The following is a 25,353-nucleotide window of genomic DNA, read 5'->3' on the forward strand; positions in this document are numbered from 1 at the left end:
TATCGACACATCTCTGTGTCAAATACCATCATGAATGCGGGCTCATCTAAATCTCTGGTATATGTTTCTACGGTATTGGGTTTCCTTAAGGAAACATATATTCAAATGAACAATCAGGCCTAACTTCCCTATTTTGGATCTACTCACAGTGCTACAAGTTGATGTTAGCCATCCATTCAAATCAATGGCATATATAACTCCCTTAATTCCTTTTCCTAAAGCCCTGCTTCCTGGTCACAAATGCATCTGCAAAAAGTGTCTTCAGAATCTCTGTCTTAGAAAATGTGACCTTTATTGGGAGACTCTGTTGTCTAGTGGATAGAGCCGTGGACTTGGACTCGAGAGATGTAGGCTCTATTCCTGGCTCTGCCACTGGTCTGCTGGGTGACCTTAGGCAAGTCACTTCCCTTCCCTGTGCTTCAGTTTCCTCGTCTGTAAAATGAAGCTAATGATGCTGAACTCTGTTATAAAACACTTTGAGATCTACAGATGGAAAGGGCTTGACAAGACCTGGATGTTAGCATAATGGATAGACTAAATGAGCCCTTTGAGGTCCCTTCCACCCCTACATTTTTATGATTCTTATTATTATTTATTATTCATGTTCTGTGAGGACAAGAATGGTCACATGGTTTAGGCTCTAAACTTGGATTTGGGGAATATATATTCACTTCCCAGCTCTATCACAGACATCTTGTGCAATTCGGTTCCCATCCTAGTGAATAAGGATGATATTTCTGCCCTGCCTCTGTTTTTGAGATTTTCAGAAAGCACGGTGATGGATCTAGATTGACATAGAAAGCACATGCATGCATGGATCTAGATTGACATAGAACTGGTTGAAATCATTTGAAAGTGTGGGGAGGGGGTAACAACAGTTGGACATTTTTTTTTTCCTGCTTTTTGACTGGCAGAGATAGAAAAGGTAGTCCATTGTACTCCAGAGTCTTTCACAACAGAGGTTTAACTTTTCCTTCCCTAGACTTCAGGAAATCATTCTTCCTTCATTTTGCCCAAAGCCTTAACACACAGGAAAAAAAACATGTCATGCAATACAGTGAAATCTTGGCTTCATTGAAGTCAATGGCTTAACACCTGTGGATTTCAGTGGTGCTAGAATTTCACCTTAGATGTCTGAAGAGAAGTTAAAGGGTAACTTTACAAAGCAAGAAAAACTCCCTCACAATATCTTTATGTATTTGCATCCAAAACCTCCAGAGGAGATGCCAGTAGTATTGTATTACATGAAGCCACAGAGACACTGATTCCAAAAAGAATAAAAATCCATTCAGCAAGTTTCAGGACAGTATCCTGGGAAGAAAGGACATCAACACCCACAAAGGAAATGTATAAAGCTGACCCATTAACACATTTATGAACTGCTACAGGCTTGGCCTTTGTTTCTTTGCAGAAGCATTTTTTGTCTCTACGGGGCCCGAAATAAATAAATAATATGTCTACTAATCTCTCCCTAATTAATTCTACCTTACTGCTTGCTACATCCCAATTGTATCTGCCTGGGTGAAAGGTCTAGAGTTAAAAACTCCTTGCCTCATTTCCTTTCTGGGAATGTTTCCTCCAGTCCAGCCCACGTGAGAAGTTTGTTGGGTGACTATATGATGGCCTCTTGAATTTCATGTCTTTTCTTAATGGAGTAGTATAAGCTGTTACTATTGAGATGCGTAGCCTATTAATAATAAGAATTTCCATATAACTTTGGAAGTGCTCGCTTGGAATGAGGGTGAAGGGGCATGAGGAATCCGCAGAGCTTGTAGACAAATCTGAACTGCCTCCGGTATTTGAAGAAGAGTCACAACCCAAATGCGTTGGACTAGGGGGAGAGGTCAAAGAGCGGATATCATAACTCATTACCATTGTACTAATTCATATAGGAAGGATCAAGTCATCATTTGATAAATTTGGCTAGAAATTCAGGCTGATTTTCTTTGATAATGGCAGCATCATTATTTTTATGTTGCAATTAGCAAAATGTGAATTTTGATTCGCCAACCTTTAAAATATTAGGTACGTTTTAATATTATTTATATATTAATATTTAATCATTTGCAACATCCTTTTAGTGGGTAAATAGTCCATTTATATTCAACAAGCATAATATGTTTTGAATGTATTTCAACAATATTTGTCCTGAAATTACATAGAATTGCGAGTTCAAGTAATAGTCTTCCAATGAAATTTTCATTTCAACTTAATGCAAAGCCCAATATGCAATGCCCTCACAAAATGTATAGACGTCAAAGGTACTGTAACTATCCTGCTATGACTGCATAATATAAGCTGTTTTATGGTAGTAGCTACTTTATATATGTAACATTAGAAGAAAAATGCAGAGGGATTTTCCATAGGAATGAGATAAGGAGAGCATGAGAGAGAGAGAAAAATTGAGCTCTTGACTATTTCATATTATGAAGCCTAAATACAACTGCCTTTTTTATTCTCTTGCTTGCTTTAGGGCCATTTTTACCTTTGAAATCTACTTACTGTCAGAACGTGTTTTTCTATTTGGAGCGGAAACTGCACATTCACAGAGGAAATGGACCTGGGCAATAGCCAGGGTAATGCTGATAATTATCTGTTCAAGTCAGGCCAAGAGCCTTTACATGGGATATAAAGTGGCATTGTTAGCTTAGAATTGTCTGGGAAACCATTCTTTAATGCAAGTTGACTAATACTGATCTGTCTGGTGTGCAAAGGCTTTTTGTACAGCAGAAGAAAGTATCTGCTGTACTGTACGTGTGTATTGAGGTAATGCAATGAAAGAGAAGGAGAATTGGTACGCAACATTCTAACACTGCCCTTAAGAATATGGTTGTAGATGTGCTCGTGTCTCAGTAGGGTTAGTATCAATAGATCCTGATGCACGCAATAGGAGCTTACATCAATTGAGCAGTGTATGGCTACAATTATGCTTTCCGCAAATTTTCTACTGAAATAAAACAAGGTACGTAAAGGTTACATTACTTATAATAAAAATAGATCATTGACTTTGCAAGCTTAAGGAGATCAGAATTGTAAAAATTTACTATTCCTCATTTTACATTTGGTTTTAGGATTTAATTTATGTATTTATTTTTTATCCTTATTAAGGGGTGCAATATCTATCTATATTGTCACCTCATCCCCACTTAATACATAGGCATTATTACTTTATGTACGTATATCTTTGGTATTTGGAGTGGCTTATTTTTTCTCATTTTTCTTGGCAGCATTTTGTCCCCTTTGTGGCTGAATGTTTGTTAAAGAGAGACTATGATCTGATTGGCCAGCTGTACTACAAAGATTGCCATAATCTTGATCAGTGGAGAAAAGGCTGGTTTGCTATAGATAAGTCAAGTCTACATTTTTGTCTTGAAATGGAGAATGCTCAAGCAGATTCAATACATCTAAGGAGACTGCAGGAGCTAAGTAAGATTTCAGAGAATATATGAAATGTATTAGTGTGTGTTCTAAGAAACTTATTCTGATCTCCGCTTTTGGGAATATCTGTATAACATTAAAATCATGAGTGTCAAGGAATTCAGTGCACACATCCCATTGCATGCACCAAATGCCATCCCCATCCACTCTCATACTCTGTATTTATATCTGTTTCTCTTTTTCCATTGGTTGCCCAGATTAAAGCCACTTTCACAGCATCATAGTTAGTAAACCAAGTCTGGTCTAGTTATAGTAGTATCATTCTTACAAGTGTGCAGGATCATAGAATAATATATGACCTATTGGGTCTGTTGTCTTTTATTCCTGTCAGTGCAGAAACATTCAACATGTATTCTTGAGATGAATGACTGGTCTAGTTTTGAAGTATGCAAATTTACTGGAAAAAAATAATCCTTTTAGAAAACTATTTCGCTATCTAGTGTTTTTCACTCTTCTGTTACTTTTGGTATCAAATTTTCCTTGCTCAATTTCATGATGCGAGGAAGATAGGAGTATATTTATTTAATACATTCTATAGTATGTTACATTGTGCTCCAGAATAGAGTAATTAGATTTTGGAGTCATCTTTAGTTTTATAATATAATTATACAGAGCGGGGTAGTATGGAATATAGAGCAGGGGGAAGAAAAGGTTAGAAATTATGCTCTTCATAAATTTTATTATCTCTTTCTATGTAGTTCTTCATACATGCTGCTATTGTATCTATTTGTAGCTCTATCCAACTGCACAGCTGTTATATCTGAGACTGTTTTGCACTTCAAAGCAACTTAAAAGCCAGCAGATCTCTTGGCCTCCTTTAATTTCCCGCATCAGTACCATGAAAAGCACCTATTTCTTCATGAATTCACATGCGTCTGGCTCACGTTTAATCTTTGGAATACTTTCTGGGCTTGACTTACAGTTGCCAGGTCTGTGGACATCAAAATCTGAAACAATTGCACTGGGGATTAGTTAGTTATGAGAATTCAGAATTTCAGGGTTTTTTGACTATGCATTTGTCTGTGCAAGGATGCATAGAGGCCTAATTTTTGAATGTTGGTCATTCTGCAAGTAGTATTGCTTTGATTCTGATGATGGAATGGATGTCTTGTAATACTAGTGATATAATTGCTTCTGAATTCCTAGGCTCCCAGACTGTCCATCCTCCTTAGATTCTGACTTTTCAATTGCCAGAAAGTAAGGGTCTTTCCCACTAATGAGGAAATTGAATTATATACTGGTAACTGAAGTTTACAAAATAATAATTCTTCAGAGTCACTTGCTACTTTTTCTCCCATCTTCTGTGTGTTCAAGCAACTGTGAATTTAAATAAAAAGAAAAGGAGTACTTGTGGCACCTTAGAGACTAACAAATTTATTTGAGCATAAGCTTTCGTGAGCAATAGCATCCGATGTAGTGAGCTGTAGCTCACGAAAGCTTATGCTCAAATAAATTTGTTAGTCTCTAAGGTACCACAAGTACTCCTTTTCTTTTTGCAAATACAGACTAACACGGCTGCTACTCTGAAACCTGTGAATTTAAATGAGGTATTGTGTATATGTGACACAAAAATGGAAGCTACTGGCATTTGATACATGCACCAGGATACGCTTACTGAACTTGATTGAAATTCAAGATTTTGCCGTCTCTTGAGTAGATGGCAACATGAAGATACTCCATAGACTCTTTGAAAGAGATTACCTATTCAAAGAGCCCAGTTTGTAGGTAGGTAAAACTCAGTTGAAGCATTTTTGTGTGTAGCAGACCTTTTACTGATTAGATAATACTGCTTATAAAAATATAGTGGCGTATGTTACATATAATCGATATGTATACTTTTATATAGGAGGGTGTCTATGTATGTATGTGTACTTATGTATACCTATATAGACACACCCAATATAAATCAACATAATCAAGAGCGAAAATGGTCTTCACGCTACACTAATGAGTTTTCTCCATAATATGACATTGTAAATATTCACAGTCATTGGAATACAAGCAAGCTGAATCCAGTTTGCTTCTGCGCCTTTACAGTACTGTAACATGCTTTTTTTCCAGGTTAAGGTTAATTTGATACAGCAAAACAGTGAGGTGCACTTTACATTAAAAATCTGCTTATTTTTACTTGGTTATTATCCAAGTTGTTTTTCTTGATATACTTTTGTGATCTATTGTAGTTTATGTTTTTATGCTTTGATAATTTGTCATATAGTCACTTTTTCAAAATGCATGCTAAATTTAAAACATTTTGATGAGCTTCATGTTCCTTTGGTCATTTAAAATCTGTTACATATATTTCCAAGAGGAAAATGTCATTATGTTTTGTTTTCAGCAATCAGCAGTCTGATTCAAAATGGAGAAAAAATAGATGTCCTGCTGCTTGTTGAAAAAGGAAGGTAACGTGTTCATTTGTATATTATCAATTTTAAAACTAGTAGATGTGGTCTGATTTTTAGGCTGATTGGGTTTTAGGATTCTTGTTTATCTGTCATGTTTTCGCAGTTGTGGTTTCTAAGTAAATTGTGGCCTTTTAGAAAAAAAATTGCTTTGTTTATTAAGTAAATTTTAAGTTTGTGTCAGAAAATGCTAACAGTTCATTTTAAGTAAGTAAAATTTTCATATTGAGAGATTATTCCATCACTCATATTGAGGCCTCGTCAGAAAGCCCTAGTTTCCTTTCCCAAGTAGACAAAAAGAATGAGAACCCTTCTAAAAATTTCACACTGCTTCTGTCTTTACTTGACTATTATATCCCAGGTTCTTTATTTAAATCAATTTAGAAGTAAGAGTAGGTATGTGTGGTTCATCCTTTTTATTCTTAATTTAATGCATGACTTTAATCAGTAACATACTGGTAGAAAAAGGACTTTTTGATACTAGTTGCAAGGGAATGTTAGTGAAGCAATGTCTATTTCAAAGTAGAATTTTGTAGTTCTGATTTCTAAACTGTGCAGTTTTCCTTGTACAAACAAGGACAAGTTTGCTCAATAACTGATCAAAGCTACTTCTTGACTGATATGAAACCTTTATAGAATTAAGATGAAAAGCTTGCACATTCCTTAGCTATAGTTTAGTTGGATAAAACTAAGTGAAGGATGGCTTGCCCAAGCCATTAGCAATTTCCTGCCAGCAAGATATCTGAAGGAAAGCAAGTGTGATGAAAACAAAACTGACAAGATAGTGATAAGGGGTGTGAAAATGAAACTGTTTTCTTCATGCAATTAGGAAAACAGCATTGTGTTGGAAGTCTGATATGGACGCCACTCTAAAGACATTTTCAAATTTAGGGGAAAGAACCCTCATCTGATGATGGGACTGTTGATAATTATATGCTATTGAGGGAGTGAATGATGTGCAGGTAAGTACTGAAGACAATGATATTTGGACTAGTGGCCCCTTTGAACATCTGGTGATGGCAGAAGATGGGTTTGTTTTCTTGCTTGCTTGCTTGCTGCCAGGAAGGGGGAGAGGAGGAGAGAACAGTTGCGAAGTTGCATTTTTGAATGATTTGATTGTCATTTATAGCAAACCTCCAATAGCATAAATACCTGTTACATCTATGTCCCAAGTAAATTATTGTCTTACTCTAGGAAACTCATCTGTGTCTCCAGTATTTTAATTCTCTCACAAGCACTGTTTTAATGTCCTAAAATGTATTGCACATCATAACTGAATATGGCAACACAGATGGAAACTAACACCTTTCCCGGAGACGTTTTTTGAAAGAAACATATTGAAAGGTTCGGTGATATAAAACACAGCCCAACTAGGGACCCAGTGGGTATGCTATTCAAACCATAGTCCAACAGATTAATGCATACCATACATATAATTTCAGAGATATCAGTGCTTGGAAAAGCTTCTAGCTCTAAATCAGATTTTATTATTGCTTTCATTATAATATTTCTGTCAAGCAGAGACAAGTTTTCCCTGAACTGCTTTGATAGTTTAATGGAAATTCTGAACTATTTGGAAGTAATTCCAGCAGGAGCATCCGCTGATTTTTTATGGTGAGCATTAATATGTTGAATTTTTCTCCACTTAAGTCTGCCACCCTAAATTTAAATGCATAGTGTTCACATTATCTGAACCATTAAAAGCCATATGGATATAAGAGCTTTGGCATAGTAATGGTTTCATAGGATATTACTCCATAAATCTCCAGGTTTTCAGCATGCCTGCCAGATATTTATCTGGTAGCGATAAGCAATTTATTGTGGCATGATTTTGAAGAGTTAAAAATACTACTTTAGTATGGTTTCTATTCAGCTTTGATATATGAAGACAGCAGATTAACCCCTTAGTACATCTATATGTAATTCCTCAATATTAAATTCACAGTTGCTTCAACACACAGAAGATGTTAGAAGTTAGTATTGACCAAATGTGTGGTGGTGGTGAAATAGCAAAGCCTCCAGAATTTCGTACTATGTCCATGAGCTTGTGGTCATGTTTTTGTAGTGTACAATTTGCTAAATTGAGTTCCAGGAGCTTCTAGGCATGATAAATCTATATTTTGATATATTGTCATCTTTGGTATTACTTCATAAGTCGTTTAGAGAAAAACTGCACAATCCAAAATATCAATAAGCAGCTAACGGGAATGAGACAAGATGAGAATAGTTTGTTACAGAACCATAGAACCTTGAAAGTGAACAAAACACTTAAAAATTCTTTGCATCAGTGAATGAATCAAGATGGCAGATTCCTGCCTCCTCTTTTAAAAAAAATACAGTTGGGGGAAGTAACAAAAATACCTTGGGCAAAATCTTGGCTCCAGTGAAGTCAATAGGAGTTTTGCCATTGACTTTGGTGGACCAGAATTTCATCACATATGGAAACATAAACCATTCAAATGAACAAGAAATGCTGGCAAAGAAAGGAGAGGGGGTGTGTTTAACCACTTGCATAATTACTTATGAATCTTTGTGCCTTAAATTACACTTAAAATATACTTGTGCTGTCATAGCACAGGAGGTTTAGTACATAAAAATGATTCACAATGTGACAATCTAAAAGTTTGCTGACAAATTTAACCATAAAGGCAGAGTTTTATTAATCTTGATGATATTTCTGGTCATAGTAATAAAGCTGAATGGTGTTAAGTTTTAAATTATGTTACCTGAGCAAACCCTTTGCTTATTTCCGAGGCTTAACTTAGGCTCCAGCCCACAGTGAAAAGGAGGAAGGGACCCCACGTGTATTTGAACTTTGAGAAAGCCTTTGACAAATGCTCTTAAGCAAGCTAAGTAGTCATGGGATAAGAGGGAAGGTCCCCGCATGGATCAGTAACTGGTTAAAAGACAGGAAACAGGTTAGGAATAAATAGTCAGTTTTCAGAATGAATAAAAGTAAATAGCCGTGTCCTCCAGGGACCTGTTCTGGGACCAGCCCCGTTCAACTTATTCATAAATGATTTAGAAGAAGGGGTAAACAGTGAGGTGGCAAAGTTTGCAGATGTTACAAATTTACTAAAGATAGTTAAGTCCAAAGCAGACTGTGAAGAACTACAAAGAGGTCTTACAAAAGTGGGTAACAAAATAGAAGATGAAATTCAGTGTTAATAAATGCAAAATAGTGCACATTGGAAAACATAATCCCAACTATACATACTATGATAGGGTCAGCCTAGATGGCTACAGAAGAGTGATAGAAGGCAGATATATTAGTCCCAGATTAAGTAGAGCCCTTTTCCCTGGGTAAGGTAACGGGCAGTTCTAGAACAAGCAGGAACCTGCTGGAACCAGTTCAGGCAGGCTAATTAGGACACCTGGGGCCAATTAAGAAGAAGCTGCTAGAATCAGTTAGGACAGGCTGGCTAATCAGGGCACCTGGGTTTAAAAAGGACCTCACTTCAGTTAGGGAGAGGCGTGTAAGCAGCTGCAAGTGAGAGGATATGCTGCTGGAGGACTGAGGAGTACAAGCATTATCAGACACCAGGAGGAAGGTCCTGTGGTGAGGATAAAGAAGGTATTGCGAGGAGGCCATGAGGAAGTAGCCCAGGGAGTTGTAGCTGTCACACAGCTGTTACAGGAGGCACTCTAGACAGCTGCAATCCACAGGGCCCTGGGCTGGAACCCAGAGTAGGGGGCGGGCCCGGGTTCCCCCCAAATCTCCCAACTCCTGATTAGACACAGGAGGAGTTGACCTGGACTGTGGGTTCCACCAGAGGGGAAAGTCTCTGGGCTGTTCCCCAACCCACGTGGTGGATCAGGAGAGACAGCGGGGGTGGTTGTTCTCTTTTTTCCCCATGCTGGCCAGTGATGAGGTTATCTGAGTGAACGGCAGATTTGAGCCATGAAATTGGCCAAACTGAGGACTGCCGTGCAACTCTGAGGTGAGCAAATCCGCCAATAAGCACAGGACACACCAAGGTAGAGGAGGAACTTTTGTCACAATACAAAATTATGGGGTCCAAATTAGTTGTTACCACTCAAGAAAGAGATCTTGGAGTCATTGTGGTTATTTCTCTGAAAACATCCACTCAGCCCTGGTCTACACTTGGGGGGAGGGGGGTCGAGGGAGGGGAATCGATCTAAGTTATGCAACTTCAGCTGCGTGAATAACGTAGCTGAAGTCAATGTACTTAGATCGACTTATCGTGATGTATTCACCGTTGTAAATCAATTGCTGCCAGTCCGCCATCGACTCCGCCTGCGCCTCTCGCAGCGGTGGAGTACAGGAGTCAATGGGAGAGCACTCGGGGGTCGATTTATTGCGTCTAGACTAGACGCGATAAATTGATCCCCGCTGGATCAATCGCTGCCCGCCGATCTCGCAGGTAGTGTAGACATACCCTCAGTGTGTAGCAGCAGTCAAAAAAGTTAACAATATTAGGAGCCATTAGGAAAGGGACAGATAACAAGACAGTAAATATCATAATGCCACAATATAAATTCATGGTCTGCCCATACCTAAAACAGTGCTTGGAGTTCTGGTTGCCCCATCTCAAAAAAGACATATTTGAAATGGAAAAGGTACAGAGAAAGGCAACAAAAATGATTAGGGATATGGAATGGCTTCCATATGAGGAGAGATTAAAATGACTGTTCAGCTTGGAAAAGAGATGACTAGGGAGATATGATAGAGGTCTATAAAGTCATGACTGGTATGGAAAAAGTGAATAAGTGTTGTTCACCGCTTTACATAACACAGGAATTAGGGGTCACCCAATAAAATAAAAGCAGGTTTAAAATAAAGAAAAGGAAGTACTCCTACAAAAAATGCAAGATCAACCTTTGGAACTCATTGCCAGGGGATGTTGTGAAGGCCGAAAGTATAAGGGGTTTGAAAAAATATTTAGATAGGTTCGCAGAGGATAGGTCCATCAATGGCTATTAGTCAACGTGGTCAGGGATGCGACCCCATGCTCTGGGTGTCCCTAAGCCTCCAACTGCCAGATGCTGGGCCTGGACGATGGGATGGATCACTTGATGATTGCCCTGCTCTGTTCATTCCCTTTGAAGCATTTGACAGCAGCCCCTGTCAGGACCAGCACCTATCTGACTCATTGTGGCCATTCTCATGTTTTTATGTTCTGTTCTTATGTGTGTACCTTTCACAAAAGAAGAACCTCGCCAAGTCTGGCTTGTGATATGATGCTCACTTCAAAATGGAGGAAGACAGTTTTCAGAGCCTCTTTTTATTTTATTTATTTTAGTTTATAACAATTGTGTGTACCCTGTCATGATTCAGGGCAACTGCACATGCATTTTTCCCTTCAGTTGTTCAGCAAGGCCCCCCACTCTCAAGCTTCCAGCTCCTTAGCAGTTGCCTTTCTCGGGTGGAGACCCATGTCTCCCTCCCTCCCTACTAGGATATTCCCAGGTCGAAAAGTTCCCTGCTTTCACTGTTGTTTCCAGCAAAAGAGAGTCTGCCTAAGCAGACCTGCTTCATTTCTTCCCTCAGAGACAGGGCAATTGCCAACAATTGAAGTTCTCACACAGCACTTCCTATGCAAGCCTATTTTATTCTTAAGGTAAAAGCACTGCAGAGAAAACATAAACAAACAATAAAAGAACTACATGCATGCTAATAAGCTTATCAGAGAGTACCCCAACTCTCGCTAAGTCCTTCAGATCCTCAAAAAGGGTTTATTTTGTGGTCACAAATTCATAACAGCATTAGCTCAGAAATAGCACCCTCATGAAAAGTTTATCCCCTTCTTTATACAGTATGAAGGTCTTTGAACTGTAGTTTTCAGGAGCAGATAATCAGAACACAGCCTGTTGCTCTTCTCACTGTGTTGCTTCAAAAGGATGGATTCAAAGTTGGTCTTTTGCATTCTCCTCCCCACAAGTATCTCCTAGGAAATCCACTTCACATTTTTTGTCCCAAAAAAGTCCTTTGCCATTCCTACTGTCTCCCAGATATTGCATCAGTCCGGTCTTCTGGCTAAAGAAGTTTCATACAATCCCACAACAGTACACAAACATTTGCATTTTCAATAAAATGGTCCCCAAAGGTGTTAAATGTAATTCAGTAAGGCTTAACTTAATTCTATAAGGTTTGCTCATGATATTGCAGGATGCTGTCATATCTATTATATTCCCTTCCAAACTTTGTGTGGTAGGTGGAAGGCATGTTCCAGGGTCATGTGCCTTTCTTGGAAAACATGGTACTTGCTGGTTCCATTCGATTTAAATCAATAGGATTCAGTTTCAGAACTTTCATTGATCTCAGCTATGGAAATACTGTATGTGGAGACGGGGAGCTAGCCTAGTCCCAAACTTTGTAGGGATATTCCTCTTTAAGTATTGCTCCTAACTGTAATAGAAGTATGGATGACTGTCAGGTGTCACACTTAAAATGTTTCTACCAATTTGAGACAGATTTCTTGTTCAAGTAACACATCTCAAAGCAATAGAAACTTTAAAGTGTGACCACTGCTGCAATGGTAAAATAATTATAGCTGTAAATGTATGTATTTTTTGTTATTGGCCCCTGAACCAGGAAACTCACTGGTATGTTGTGTATGTGTTTATATGGATATACACTGAATGTTGATTTGAAACTACTGAGATGGAGGGTCAGCTTTACTAAACACCTAAACAGACAGTTGCCTCAGGCAGCAAAATGTTTAGTGACTGTTTACTTTGTGATTGATGGTGGACGGTGTCTATGAGTCTTATTGCCTGGGGCAATAAGACTCCTAGAGGGCTAGTCTACACTGGCAATGCTAAAGCACTGCCGTGGCAGCAGTTTAATGTGGCTTGTGTGGTCACGGCAGAGTGCTTGGAGAGAGCTCTCCCAGCGCTCTAAAAAACCTGCCTCCACAAGGGGCGCAGCTACCAGCACTGGGGGTGCGGCTCCCTACGCTGATGCACTGTCTACACTGGCGCTTTACAGCACTGAAACTTGCTGCGCTCCGGGGGGTGTTTTTTCACACCCCTGCGCGACAAAGTGGCAATGCTGTACATTGCCTGTGTAGACAAGCCCAGAGTCTTGCTATGGAGAAGCGCACAAGATTTTCATAATTGTTAATGAATGATGAAAGGCTTGTGAGTAGGGGCCAACTTAAAGATTCTCAGTTACCACAATATCAGCTCCAATTCATTCTTCTACTTGTGCGGTGCCGCCTTCTCGACAGGATTAGACAATAGCAACATGGCATCTGGACTGTTTCACAAAGGCACCACCTGCTCAGGTACAAAGGTAATGGTCAGAGCATATAAATTAAGTGCAACAGGAAGTAGAAGATTGCTCTGACAGAGCTAAATCAGAGTCAACTGTTATCAGAGTCTGTAGTATTTCTCTCTCTCTCTGAATTTCTAGCTCCTTGAAAAAGATTTGAGTGAGACAGTCCATTAAGGCAAAACTCCAATGGACTTGCCAAATTTACAAACCTTTAAACCTATAAAACAAAAAACAAACACTTGACATTTATTTTGATTTAAAATTAAAAAAATAAATGCTTGGAATACGGAGGTATTTTGGTTTTACCTGGTGACAGGCAGTAAGACAGAGAAACTGGCTCACCCTTTTTGCTGCAGCTATTAGGAACAGTAAAAGACTCATTACACTGTTTTTTAAGTAAATTGGAATCTGTATTGAAAAATGTTCCTTCACGTGCCAGAACCTCCTGATCCACCTGCAATATGAATGGAACTCCCCATGGCAGCCCTTATTGCTCACAGTATAGCCTCTCGTTACCTGGAGAACTTCACTGCCTCTCTCCTGCTCACAGACTCATTCCACCATCAGAACTGCTTCCTGATCTTCTCCTTGAAGCAGCAATCCTTTTTCCATCTCCCGTATCTGGAGCTTCCCACAGGGTAGCCTTATACCGCAGCTACGCATACATATCATATTTCATCCCTCGTGTTGGTTCCCCCATCCAGTTTGCTCCTTCATGCTATATCCCTAGTTCTCCTCCAGCCCAGGCACTACCCATTTGGCAAATCCATCTCCCATTCGCGCCCTATGTTTCCCTTGCTCTCCCACTACTGGGAGACTGATCAAGTTGGGTTGGAGAGTCTAGTTGGCTTGCTGGTGGACTGTCTAGTGGGGAGAGGAATAGTGTCTGTGAACAACTGTGGATGAGCAATGGAGCATGTATTATAAATTGTAACATAACATGTAGTATAGTTATTATTGCTGGGGTACAAAAGATACTGTACTGTAGAAGGTGTTGGTCAGGCTCAGCATCCTTAAGAAAAGGAAGTGTTGACCTCTGGAAAGGTTTATGCTAAGTCACTGGAGTTTTCCTTTAAGGAATAACGAGTTGTTATACAGGCATATTTTTATTAAAGGTGGTTTCTTCAACAGACACTCCCCCCCCCCCCCCATCCTGTTAAGTATAGGTGAATACTTTCAGACCAGACCAGGTGATGTGATCCAGATGGTGCTTGTTTCTCTTGCCCTTTTCTTGTACTTAAGGTATTTTTTTTTCTTATTTAGACAATAACCGCTTCCTACATCATGGCATAATTTAATTATACTAATGGTTCTTTACTTACATTGCTTTCTTGGTTACCCTTTGATGTCAACAGTAAGACTTCTTATGAAATGCAATCATGAGCATAAAATGGGGTGGAAACTACTGACATCTAGGGGTTAATCTAGACATAAAACACAAAGTTGTACATAGTTGAATGGACCTTGTCAGTGCCACCATCATGATGTTGTGCAGGGGTATAAAGACTTTCAGGTGCTATTTGAAACATCTCTGAACTTTGCCCTTTGTTGTAATACTTGTCTGATTCTGAGCAGCTTCTCCATTTTTGTCCTGTTTCAGTTATCCCCTTCCAGTTAAATAAATATAACAATCTGCTTGGTAATTTTCCACACATACTAATTACTAAGTGTCAGCGGAAAAAATGTGAATTGCTTAGGCCATGATCCTGCAAGCTGCTCCATGCTGGTGGACCTGCTTCCAAGGGCCCAGTCCTGCATTATACATTTCTTGGGGCAGGGACCATTTCACCTCTGTTCTTACCACATTTGGCTGGCACGTTGTCAATGCTCATCATGTGGTTTCTACTCCTAATTTTATGTCATGTGAACCTTTTCATTTGATCAGTTTTGTTTACTGGTAAAGGGAAAAATAGATTAAGATGCTGTGGTTTACTTGCAGCACAGCTCAGTGCCCTTTATGACAGGTTTCAGAGTAACAGCCGTGTTAGTCTGTATTCGCAAAAAGAAAAGGAGTACTTGTGGCACCTTAGAGACTAACCAATTTATTTGAGCATGAGCTTTCGTGAGCTACAGCTCACTTCATCGGACGCATCCGATGAAGTGAGCTGTAGCTCACGAAAGCTCATGCTCAAATAAATTGGTTAGTCTCTAAGGTGCCACAAGTACTCCTTTTCTTTATGACAGGTGGACCCTGGCTGAAATCTGATTCGTATTTCAATAATAAGCATTTACTTAGATAATACAGCATTTGCTTAGTATGTTCCACTCTTACAAACCTTAATTTGTACAAACCACTTACTTTTTTGAGTAAGCTTTTAAAATCCTTATTGTAAATCTGCCATTTTGATAGTACGTTTTCTTAATTGTACTTCAAATTGTTTGTATTCAGTATCAGACATTTGGAGAGCATTTCATATCTCAGTTGCTGTGCAAAATAATTGTCAGTTTGTATGATGGGCAGGTATTTATAAATATAGTAGAAAAAGGATTTGTTTTCAAAGATTATTATTTCTTTTATAAATTTCAAAGTCCATCTGAGAGTGTTATTGACAGGTGATTCAATCCTGAGCTGAATGAGACATGAGCCCCTTTTACTGTTTTGTTTTGTCTCAACCTCTGGCTGGATCTCTCTCTCTCTCTCTCTCTCTAGTAGTGGGTTTTGTTGCTTTTTTGCTACCGTTTGGTGAAAAATGTGTTGGCAAAGAGATGAAAGTGACATCAATAGATGATGCTAGAGCCGCAAAGCTGTCCCCCCAAATATATATAGTACTACAGAAAACCTTGTAAACTGTATTACACGGCTTCCCACATACCAGGGAATGCTTCAGAAACCCCCCACCCCGTTTCCTGTTCATACCACCTTGCTGCTGGTTTGTAACATCACATTCGTACAGACATACATACCCAAAATGGCTTAGGGTTAGTAAAATGTTAAATTAAATGTACTTTGAGGGCTTGCTCATGTCGATTCCGTTCTAGATGTGTGCGCGCCCATGTGCACAGTCGTCAGAGATTTTTCCTTAGCGATAGCCATAAGGTTGGCCGTAGTGCCTCCTTGAGTGCTGCACTCATGCATTGGTATACTAGGCGCCCTCTCAGTTCCTTCTCACCGCCTGTGATTGTTGGTCGGAGTGCCTTGTCTTGCATCGCAAGAGCATTAGCAGTTCTTACAGTCCATTGTTCTGTCGTCTTTGTTGGTAGTTGATAGGTACTTAGCTAATTAGAGTAGTAGTTTAGGAGTTAGAGTCCCAGCTGGGATTTCGTCTTGGAGTGGGGCATGCCCTGTTCCCCAGGATTTAAGCAATTTTCATCATCCAGCTGACCCATACCCATTAGTGACCCCCATGAGAACTGTTTAAAGTGTTTGGGGGAGTCCCACAGAAAGGATAAGTGCAGAATCTGCAAAAAATTTGGCCTCAAACTCAGAAGGAACAGGGTAGCCACTTGAGGGCCCTCCTCGTGGAGTCTGTGCTTCATCCTACCTTGGAGCCCTCTCGATCAGACTCCATTCCCAGCACGTCTGTATTGGTGCTCAGCACACCGGCACCAGAATCCACCCGGCACCATTTCCTCTCCCCGGTGCCTAACAAGCAGTTGAAGTCGACAGGTCTGCTGGCACCACATAATAAAGGGGCTTTGGGTAAAGGACCTGTGTCAGGCCACGTGCCCTCCCTGGAGCTGCTCAGGGATACTGCTGCAGTCGGATCCCGAGCCCAGCCAGGGAACTGCCTCTGACTCCTAGGAGCGGCAGAGGATACTGGCCCCTAGTAGGGTCATCTGTGCCTGAAGCGGGCGTGGCAGCCAAAGAGCAAGTAGGCCGGCCAGCACAGCAGATGTCAAACCAGGCAAAGGACCTGGCCAGGCCCCAGCATCTACGGGCAAGCTGGTGGTGGGACTGCCCCCTAAAGCAGAGAAGTGTTCCTGATTGCAGGCATTGGTCGCCATCACTGTGACCTCAGACCCCGACACTGCAGCCTCGGTTCCTGGTTAGAAGAGACAGGTCCCAGACATGAAGATCTCCGCCTGAAAAGCATGGGACACCTGAGTCACGACGCCGATCCTTGGACCCATGGTACCGTCGGGGCTCGCACCAGAGTTCACCACAGCGCAGATCACCATTGCCTAGGCGGTCTCCCAGGCATCGATCCACCCTGGTGCGGGATTGTCCCTGGCCGTGGCACCAGTCTCCAGCTCCCCAGTACCACTCTTTGGGCAGGCACTGGTTCTTGCCCTCTCCTTACCAGTTGCTGACGAGGGTCAGTCGGCAAACTCAGGAATTTACATCTCCACCTTGGTCACCAATGGCCTGTGATGGGATGTTAGAGGGGGTGGGATCTGAGTTACTAAAGAGAATTCTTTCCTGGGTGGCTGGCTGGTGAGTCTTGCCCACATGCTCAGGGTTCAGCTGATCACCATATTTGGCGTCGGGAAGGAATTTTCCTCCAGGGCAGATTGGAAGAGGCCCTGGGGATTTTTCGCCTTCCTCTGCAGCATGGAGCATGGGTCACTTGCTGGAGAATTCTCTGCACCTTAAAGTCTTTAAACCATGATTTGAGGACTTCAATAGCTCAGACATAGATTAGTTACAGGAGTGGGTGGGTGAGATTCTGTGGCCTGCATTGTGCAGGAGGTCAGACTAGATGATCATAATGGTCCCTTCTGACCTTAATGTCTATGAGCCTATGAAAGGCGGGGCCAGGTTGTCTATCTTTTGCCAGGAAGCCCTCAGGCTCTGGAACTTCTGTGTACGACACGGCATCCATTATGTAGCTGCACACCTCCCCAGGGGCAAGAACACTTTGGCAGATCACCTCAGTAGGACCTTCTCATCCTGCCACGAGTGGTGCCTCCATCTGGAAGTGGTCAGCTTTATCTTCCAGAAGTGGGGAACTCCCCAAGTGGACCCGTTCACATCCAGGCAGAACAGGAAACGTCACATTTTCTGCTTGATTCGAGGGATCGACGGAGGCTCCCTGTTGGATGCTTTTCTGCTCCTGTTATCGGGGGCTCTGTTGTACGCCTTCCCTCCAGTGCTGCTGATTCACAGAGTCCTCATGAAAATCAAGCAGGACAGGGCGAAGGTGATCCTCATAGCGCCAGCTTGGCCCCATCAGCACTGGTTTGGCATGCTGCTGGACCTCTCGGTGGCTACTCTGTTACAGCTGCCACTTGAGGACTTACTGTCCCAAAATCACGGCAGTCTTCTGCATCTGAACCTAACGGTGCTCCAGCTGACCGCTTGGCTATCGCATGGTTAAATGTGGAGGAGCAGGAGTGCTTGGCTGCTGTTCAGCAGGTCCGGTTGGGCAGCAGAAAGCCCTCCACCAGTGCGACTTACCCGGCCCAATGGAAGTGGTTCGATTGTTGAACCTCGGATAAAAGTATTTGGCCCGAGCAGGCCTCGCTGCAGTTGATCCTGGACTACCTTCTGCATCTCAAGCTCCAAGGCCTGTCCTTTTCATCTATCAAGGTTCATTTGGCCACTATTCAGCCTTCTGCCCGCCGCTTGAAGGTAGGTTGGTTTTCACCCAGAACTTGACTGCCAGGTTCCTCAAGGGCCTTGAGCACTTCTACCCGCGCGTCAGGTACTCCGTTCTGTCATGGGACTTAAATCTTGTGCAGTCACGGCTCGCGGGACCCACTTCGAGCCTCTGACTTCCTGTTCTCTCCTCCTCCTGTCCTGGAAGGTCGTGTTCCTAGTTGTGATAACATCCGCCCACCAGGTAACTGAGATTAAGGCGCTTACCTCAGAACTGTCTTCCACAAAGACAAGGTCCAGCTGCGGCTGCACCTGGCTTTCCTGCCCAAGGTGGTCTCAGTTTCATATGGGCCAGGACATTTACTTACCTGTCTTTTTTTCCAAAGCCACATTAGTCGGAGGAGGAACAACATAGATTGCATTCCCTAGATGTCAGGAGGGCGCTAGCCTTCTACATCGAAAGGACCAAGCCATTCTGCAAATTGACGCAATTGTTCATTGTGATAGCCAACATGATGAAAGGTTGTCCAGTGTCTGTTCAAAGAATTTCTTCTTGGATCACTGCCTGCATTCACTGCTGCTACGATCAGGCAAAGGTGCCACGTCCAGTGATCATAATTGCCCATTCAACCAGGGTGCAAGCCTCTTTGGCAGCTTTCCCAGCCCATGTGCCTATCCAGGACATCTGTAGGGTGGCCACCTGGTTGTCCATCCACATGTTCACGCCCCATTACACATTTACCTAGCAGGCCCCGGGTGATGCTGGCTTTGGTAGAGCAGTACTGCAAGCCGCTAGGCTATGAACTCCGAGCCCACCTTCAAGGATATTGCTTGAGAGTCACCTAGAATGAAATCCACATGAGCAAGCGCTCGAAGAAGAAAAAATGGTTATCTACCTTTCCGAGGTGTTGCTCAGATCCATTCCATTACCCACCTTCCTACCCCTCTGTTGGAGTTGCCGGCAAGAAGGAACTGAGAGGATGTATGGTTTGCAGCGCCTAATATACCAATGCATGAGCACGGCACTCAAAGGGGGCATTACAGCTGACCCTACAGATACTGCTAAGGCAAAAATCTCTAACGACTGCACCTCAGCACGCGCACACCTAGAATGGAATGGGCATGAGCAACACATCTTGAAGGGCAAGAGTTATGAAAAGGTAGGTAACTTTTTTTTTTAAATACATAGCACTGTTAGCTGTACCCACATTTTGACCGTCTCATAAGATTTAGATTAGAGCTTGGCAACAAAAGAGTGTGTAACTCAAGTTAGTAAATTAGTTGAAAAATACATTTTTTTTCAGGGAACCAAAACTATTTGCTAATTTGGCGAATAGTTTTGACTGGGGAAAAAAACCTGAAAAAATAATAATCATAATTTTGTAAACCTCAAAATGTTTCAGTTTCGACATCTCATTTTGAATTGAGATTTTTCTAAACAATCTGTCATTTTGAATTGACGGTTTGGTTCCAAAATGTTGTTCGATCAAAATGAAATGAAAAACTGGGAAGAGGGGGGGAAAAAAATTTTGGTTCACAACAAACTGCATTTTTCTCAGTTCACCAACAGAACTGAAAAATCAATTACATGCTCAGGTCTAATTTAAATGAAACTGTAATATATTTGCTGGGGGAGGAGGATTTGAGTCCAGTGATTTTTTGGGGTGTGAGGACGGGGCAGTAGCCATGGCTGGATCTCATTTCCCCCCTCTCTCCCTGTGCTGTGCTGCTATACATGCTGAAACCGCTTCTCCAGCTACTCCTGCCTGCTTGGCTGTCTCTGCCCTGGAGTTTGGGGTAGGGTCGATGTTATATTTTTGGGAGAAGCTTGAATACCTACTTTCATACACTCAGAGTTTAAGGCCAGATGGCACCTCGTGCATAACATAGCCCAATGCCCTGTCCAGCAATCGCAGCCAAGTTCTGCAGTAGTAGCAGAATTTTCCAGCCATGGAATCCTGGAAACCACAGGGCTGTCATCAAAATATAGCTCTCCTTTTCTTCATTCTTTGTTACAAGGAAGCCAATGCCACATTTGCTCCTTTACTAGAATTAGAATCTATTCTGACAGCTTTCAAATTTTAGAAAACAAAGTGATTATCAAGTTACAGTGTATTTTGGTATGCCACTTAGTGACTCTGAACTGAATGGAATAACCAGACGACGCTGAAGATATTTGTACCTACAGTATCCTGCTTTCCTATGTGTATTAGAATTCTGTGGGTAGTAGAAAAGAATTTATTGAGGTTTCCATTCACTTCCTTTGAGCGATATTCAATCACAAGATAAATCCTGTTATTTTTCAGCAGCAAAAAGAATGAATAATGCATAAGTGTGACTTTGCAGAGAATGCTCTGCCCATCATATTGGAAAAGAACTGAAAGGATCCTTCCCCTCTTCACTAGCATTCTGAATGGCTGCCAAAAGGTGCTTGGGAGCAATGCATTATCTACTGTCAACCTCTGCCCCAAGAGTCTGAGAGCACGGCCCCGGCAAAGCTCTCCTCTCTTTGTGCCCAGTGTGAGACAAACCAGCCTAATCGTTTGCCAAATGGTACAATGTGTGCTATCAGATAAGGACAGGTGGTGAAGCAGTACTTCCGAACGAGTGGTACTGGGAGCCAAATTCTCAGAGAAGCAGTTCAAAATGGTGACTATAGTGGCTCACCTTTCTGCAGCCCCAGAACGATTTGTATTTTCATTATCCCTATTGGAGCACACAGGGAGATTTAAAATCAGGCCAGATAAGAGCACGTCTATTGTCTGGGTACATATTTGAAAAAGGTCTCCAAAGTGCAGGGCTGCGTCAGTATCTGCTGCGTTTTGCACCTCTGATCCTGCCACAGGACCTGGCAGGCCTGAAAGCAACTGAGGCATCACTTGGCTGGTCTTGGCTATGCTGCAATGTGCTATGAATGAGCTGGGCACAAAATATTGTAAATAAATAAAATGTTACTAATTCATAGAGTTCCGTGATAAACAATCACAATAAATCTGGTTCATATTCTACTCCTGCTGGAAAAGGAACAAAGCTGGGAAAGGACTTTAGATAACTGAACACTTTTGCCATATGTAGACCATTAAACAAGACTTGGAGCTGCCTCCCAGGAGCCAAAGCTAAGTAAGGGCAAACAGAGTGAGGATTTTTACAGTTTAAATAACAGCCAAACAGAATGGCTCGGAGTAAGGAAACGAATAAATGGCTAAGGTACTCTTCCGTGGTGCTCCAAGCGCTTAGAGTTTCTTCTCCCCACCCTGCTTCTCTCCCCCAGTTCTATGAAATTCCCGGACAATCACTGCTCTGTGCACCAGAGAGGATGGGGGAAAGGAATTAGTTCAGGTAGCTCAGCTTTCCCACAGGGACTTCCTCCATCCACCCCCTTGGCCTGGATTGTCTCCAGTCCTGGATCTTGGGGAGAAAACAGAAAAGAGAAGGAAACAGTCAGTTAATCTTATAAAGTTGAAAGTGAGGCTGTGGTCTCTACTGAACTGTAACTCAGTACTGAGTGTGCACTGCAGGAGTGGGCGCACAAGAGCAAAAAGAATAAATCATTAATAAAGGCCCCATCCCAAATCCTGTGTCAAGGTCCATGGATTCCATTCTGTCTCTACTGTAACATATGCTGGCACCAGTATATAATACTTGTACTACTGTAGATAATATTTTGCTAAAAAATGAAGGCACTAAAAGTAGAATAAGCCATTACAACATCCTCCTGCAGTATATTTAAGTCAGATGCTCTGATGTCTTATTCCAAATATTACCTTGAGCTCCTGAATCTATTTTCAGGTATTCATTTTTCATGAGAACTACTGTGCTGCTTTGGAAAAGTGAGAAGTTTTCTATCTTCTTTCCCTTATTACTGTTTCAAAATATTTTCCAACTTTGCAGAACATTATACATCCATGGTCATACGAAGTTGGATTTCACGGTCTGGCATACTGCAATTGAAAAAGCAGCACGTACAGATGGTAATGCCTTACAAGATCAGCAGCTCGGCAAAAATGACGTTCCTATTACAGTGAACAGCTGTATAGCATTTGTTACACAGTATGGTAAGTGGAGTAGAGATTTTTTTCGACTCACTGAACTCGTAGGATCATTCGTATAATACTTAAGAAGCATCTCTATCCGATTGCATTGAATGACTTTGTGCTACTGTATATAAAACCCATACTCTTTTATTAACCCGGTCACTACTTTCAGCAGGTGCTTTGTGTGGCAGTAGTTTTTGATGTGTTAGAGATATATAATGCAACGTACCTGATTATAAGTGAAACTTTGGGAAATGCCACTTGAACGTGGCTGGCAATCCATGCATCCCCTTTATAATTTTATGTTGTGGAGTTTGATTCACTGCATGGTTAAGGCCAAGTTTTAAGCCCCATATGGCAGAAAATCTGCCGCATGCAGTTGTACAAGCTCTCTGCAACCCCACTGCACCTGGGCACCCAGAGCCAGTTAGCTGAGTCCAGGAAGTGAATAAAGTCAGCCAGGAAGAAAGAGCAGGCTGAGCACATGTCCTGAGAGATCTCCACAAACTGGGATCCCAGACTGTATTTTTAAAGCTACTGCTCCCTTTCTGACCTCTTTCACCTCTTTTGGCAGAACAGCCAAAGGAGGGCAGGGGCATCTATCCTTTACTAAGGTAAATCTCTCTGAGGCACAGTTTCCAGTAGAGGGTGTGTGCAAATTGCCTTCACCCTTTGCACCATTTGATAATTAATCAAGCCTACTGTTCTGAAGTGCTATATACATATTAACCCTATAAAGACATGCTTCCAGAATATTACAGTATCCGTGGCCTCTGTCAGCATGGAATAGGTTTAATGAAGCATGTGCCACACATACATATTTTAACACTGATGGTTTGTCTAGCTGAATAACTTTGTTTTGAATATGGTAACGCTGTCTTATGGTAAACTGTGGTATCCCAAGGTGTGGTGTTCTTGGCTGAAACCAAGAAAGATTGTTTGCCTAATTATTTTTGATTCATTTGCAAACTGAAGAATTTTTATAAATAACATTTTATTCTCCCAGGCGTCATAATTTATTTGAATGTGTTGAACTGTTACTGAAGCAGGGGAAGTGTGATGCTGTAGTTATGAAGGAGAAGGCACGTTTAGGCTAACCCCTTGTTTTCAGACATTTTTAACGTCCCTTTCAAAAATGATCCTCCGGGTAGAAATGCTTGGCTTCAGCTCAGAGGAATATGGTGTCCTTTTTAATGGGATGATTATGATAATAATTAGTATTCTGAGTGTGGGAGAAATAAAGTGTACTCAGCTGAGACACTTATCAGATGCTTATTTCTTGCTAGCATACTGGTTTCTACTTAAAACATGCCTGAAAAGGAACAAATTGCCATAAATGAATTTACGAGGCCCCACAGCCAAGGTTAACAATGCAGAACCACTAACAGATGATATTGCTTTTAGATAACACAGTAAAGGTGAGTTTGAAGGAGAATGTAAGCTGGTGATTTTCACGGATTTTGACAAGAGTTCCCCTCCATACATAAAGGGTCCCATGGAAGAAAGCAGGGATGTGCTTGTCGGAAACATGAACTAGCTGGCAGCAGAGCTGGCATGGTTGGCAGCATTTTTAAGGAGAAGCAAGGGAAAAGCAGCTTCTACAAAGAGAAACAATTAAACTGACTACACACACAGTGCTGGCAAATGCACACAGTTAACAAGCTTAATATAAAAGGCTTTATTTATCTGTAGTAGTCGAAGGTGGTGTTCATAACATATTTTCAGGTATGTTCTATTTTAAATTGGCAGTGTCTCTTTAAGCTTCCAATCCACCCACGGGAACAGTGGAATTGCCAGTGGCTCCCTTGTGGTGCCAGTGGCTGGAACTTGTGCACCTGAAAATGAGCAAGAGAATCAGCAGTGCCGTCATTAAGGCCTCGAGAGTCAAAACATCTCAGAACGAACACACACCCACTAAAAGCATACCTTTGGATGAGTCCTGAAGGGTGGCACAATTGGTCCCTGGGGGAGGGACAGAAGTGCAGATATATTAAACTGAAAATATATCCCCCTATATAAAGAGGCAGCACTCTTTCCCTTTATCACGCCTTTTATGATGATTATAAGACGTCCACAAATGATTGTTGGAATTAGTAATTTTAAACTTTTCCTGAAGTAGTGATCATAGAACAGTTTGGCATTGTTAACAATCCATTAGGAAAGAGGCCTATGTTAACTGTAACCGGGTTTGGTGGTGCTGGTCAATGTTGTGTAAGGAATAACGTTTTGATTTTAAGATAGCATTTGACTTTTCCCTTGTGTTCCTGTATTTAAGGTTTAGGTAGCAAACATATCTACTTAAAGAATGGTGATCCTTCCCATGTGAGTGAGCTGCTAGAGAGCTTCAAAAAAGATGCAAGAAGTGTTAAACTGAGAGCTGGAACACATCAGCTGGAAGATGTGACTGATGTACTGAAATGTTTCCTGTCTCAAATAGATGATGCACTTCTCACTAAAGAGCTTTATCCATTTTGGATCTCTGCACTAGGTAATAAATGCAGGGCAAATAAATAACAGTCTTGTTCATAGCTCGAAGTGGTCTTTTAGGAAAAGAACATGTAAATGTGAACTCTTATTAACATTTTTAATACAAAATATTGTATTTTATATTTAATATATATACACACAGAGCAAACATTAGATTATTGAATAATCAATAAAAGGATTCTATATATATATTACAAAAATCACTTTGAGAAATTATGGGTGAAATCTCAGCTCCACTGAAGTCAGTAGCAAGAGCATTAATCTTTACACTCAGAC

At 41.3% G+C, this 25,353-nt stretch overlaps 1 protein-coding gene across 4 annotated transcripts in view; it reads left to right on the forward strand.

The window, feature by feature from the left end:
- ARAP2 (ArfGAP with RhoGAP domain, ankyrin repeat and PH domain 2) overlaps positions 1–25,353 on the forward strand; it is a 199,352-nt gene that overhangs the window by 107,821 nt on the left and 66,178 nt on the right. For all 4 annotated transcript variants that reach the window (XM_075127981.1, XM_048848599.2, XM_048848598.2 and 1 more), the window contains exons 17-21: positions 2,474–2,576; positions 3,228–3,426; positions 5,774–5,837; positions 22,448–22,611; positions 24,866–25,078. In XM_075127981.1, the coding sequence (XP_074984082.1) occupies positions 2,474–2,576; positions 3,228–3,426; positions 5,774–5,837; positions 22,448–22,611; positions 24,866–25,078 (743 nt within the window). The remainder of the gene's footprint in view (positions 1–2,473; positions 2,577–3,227; positions 3,427–5,773; positions 5,838–22,447; positions 22,612–24,865; positions 25,079–25,353) is intronic.

The sequence above is a fragment of the Caretta caretta genome, chromosome 4 (genome assembly GCF_965140235.1).
Source record: "Caretta caretta isolate rCarCar2 chromosome 4, rCarCar1.hap1, whole genome shotgun sequence".
In the NCBI taxonomy this organism is placed as follows: Eukaryota; Metazoa; Chordata; order Testudines; family Cheloniidae; genus Caretta; species Caretta caretta.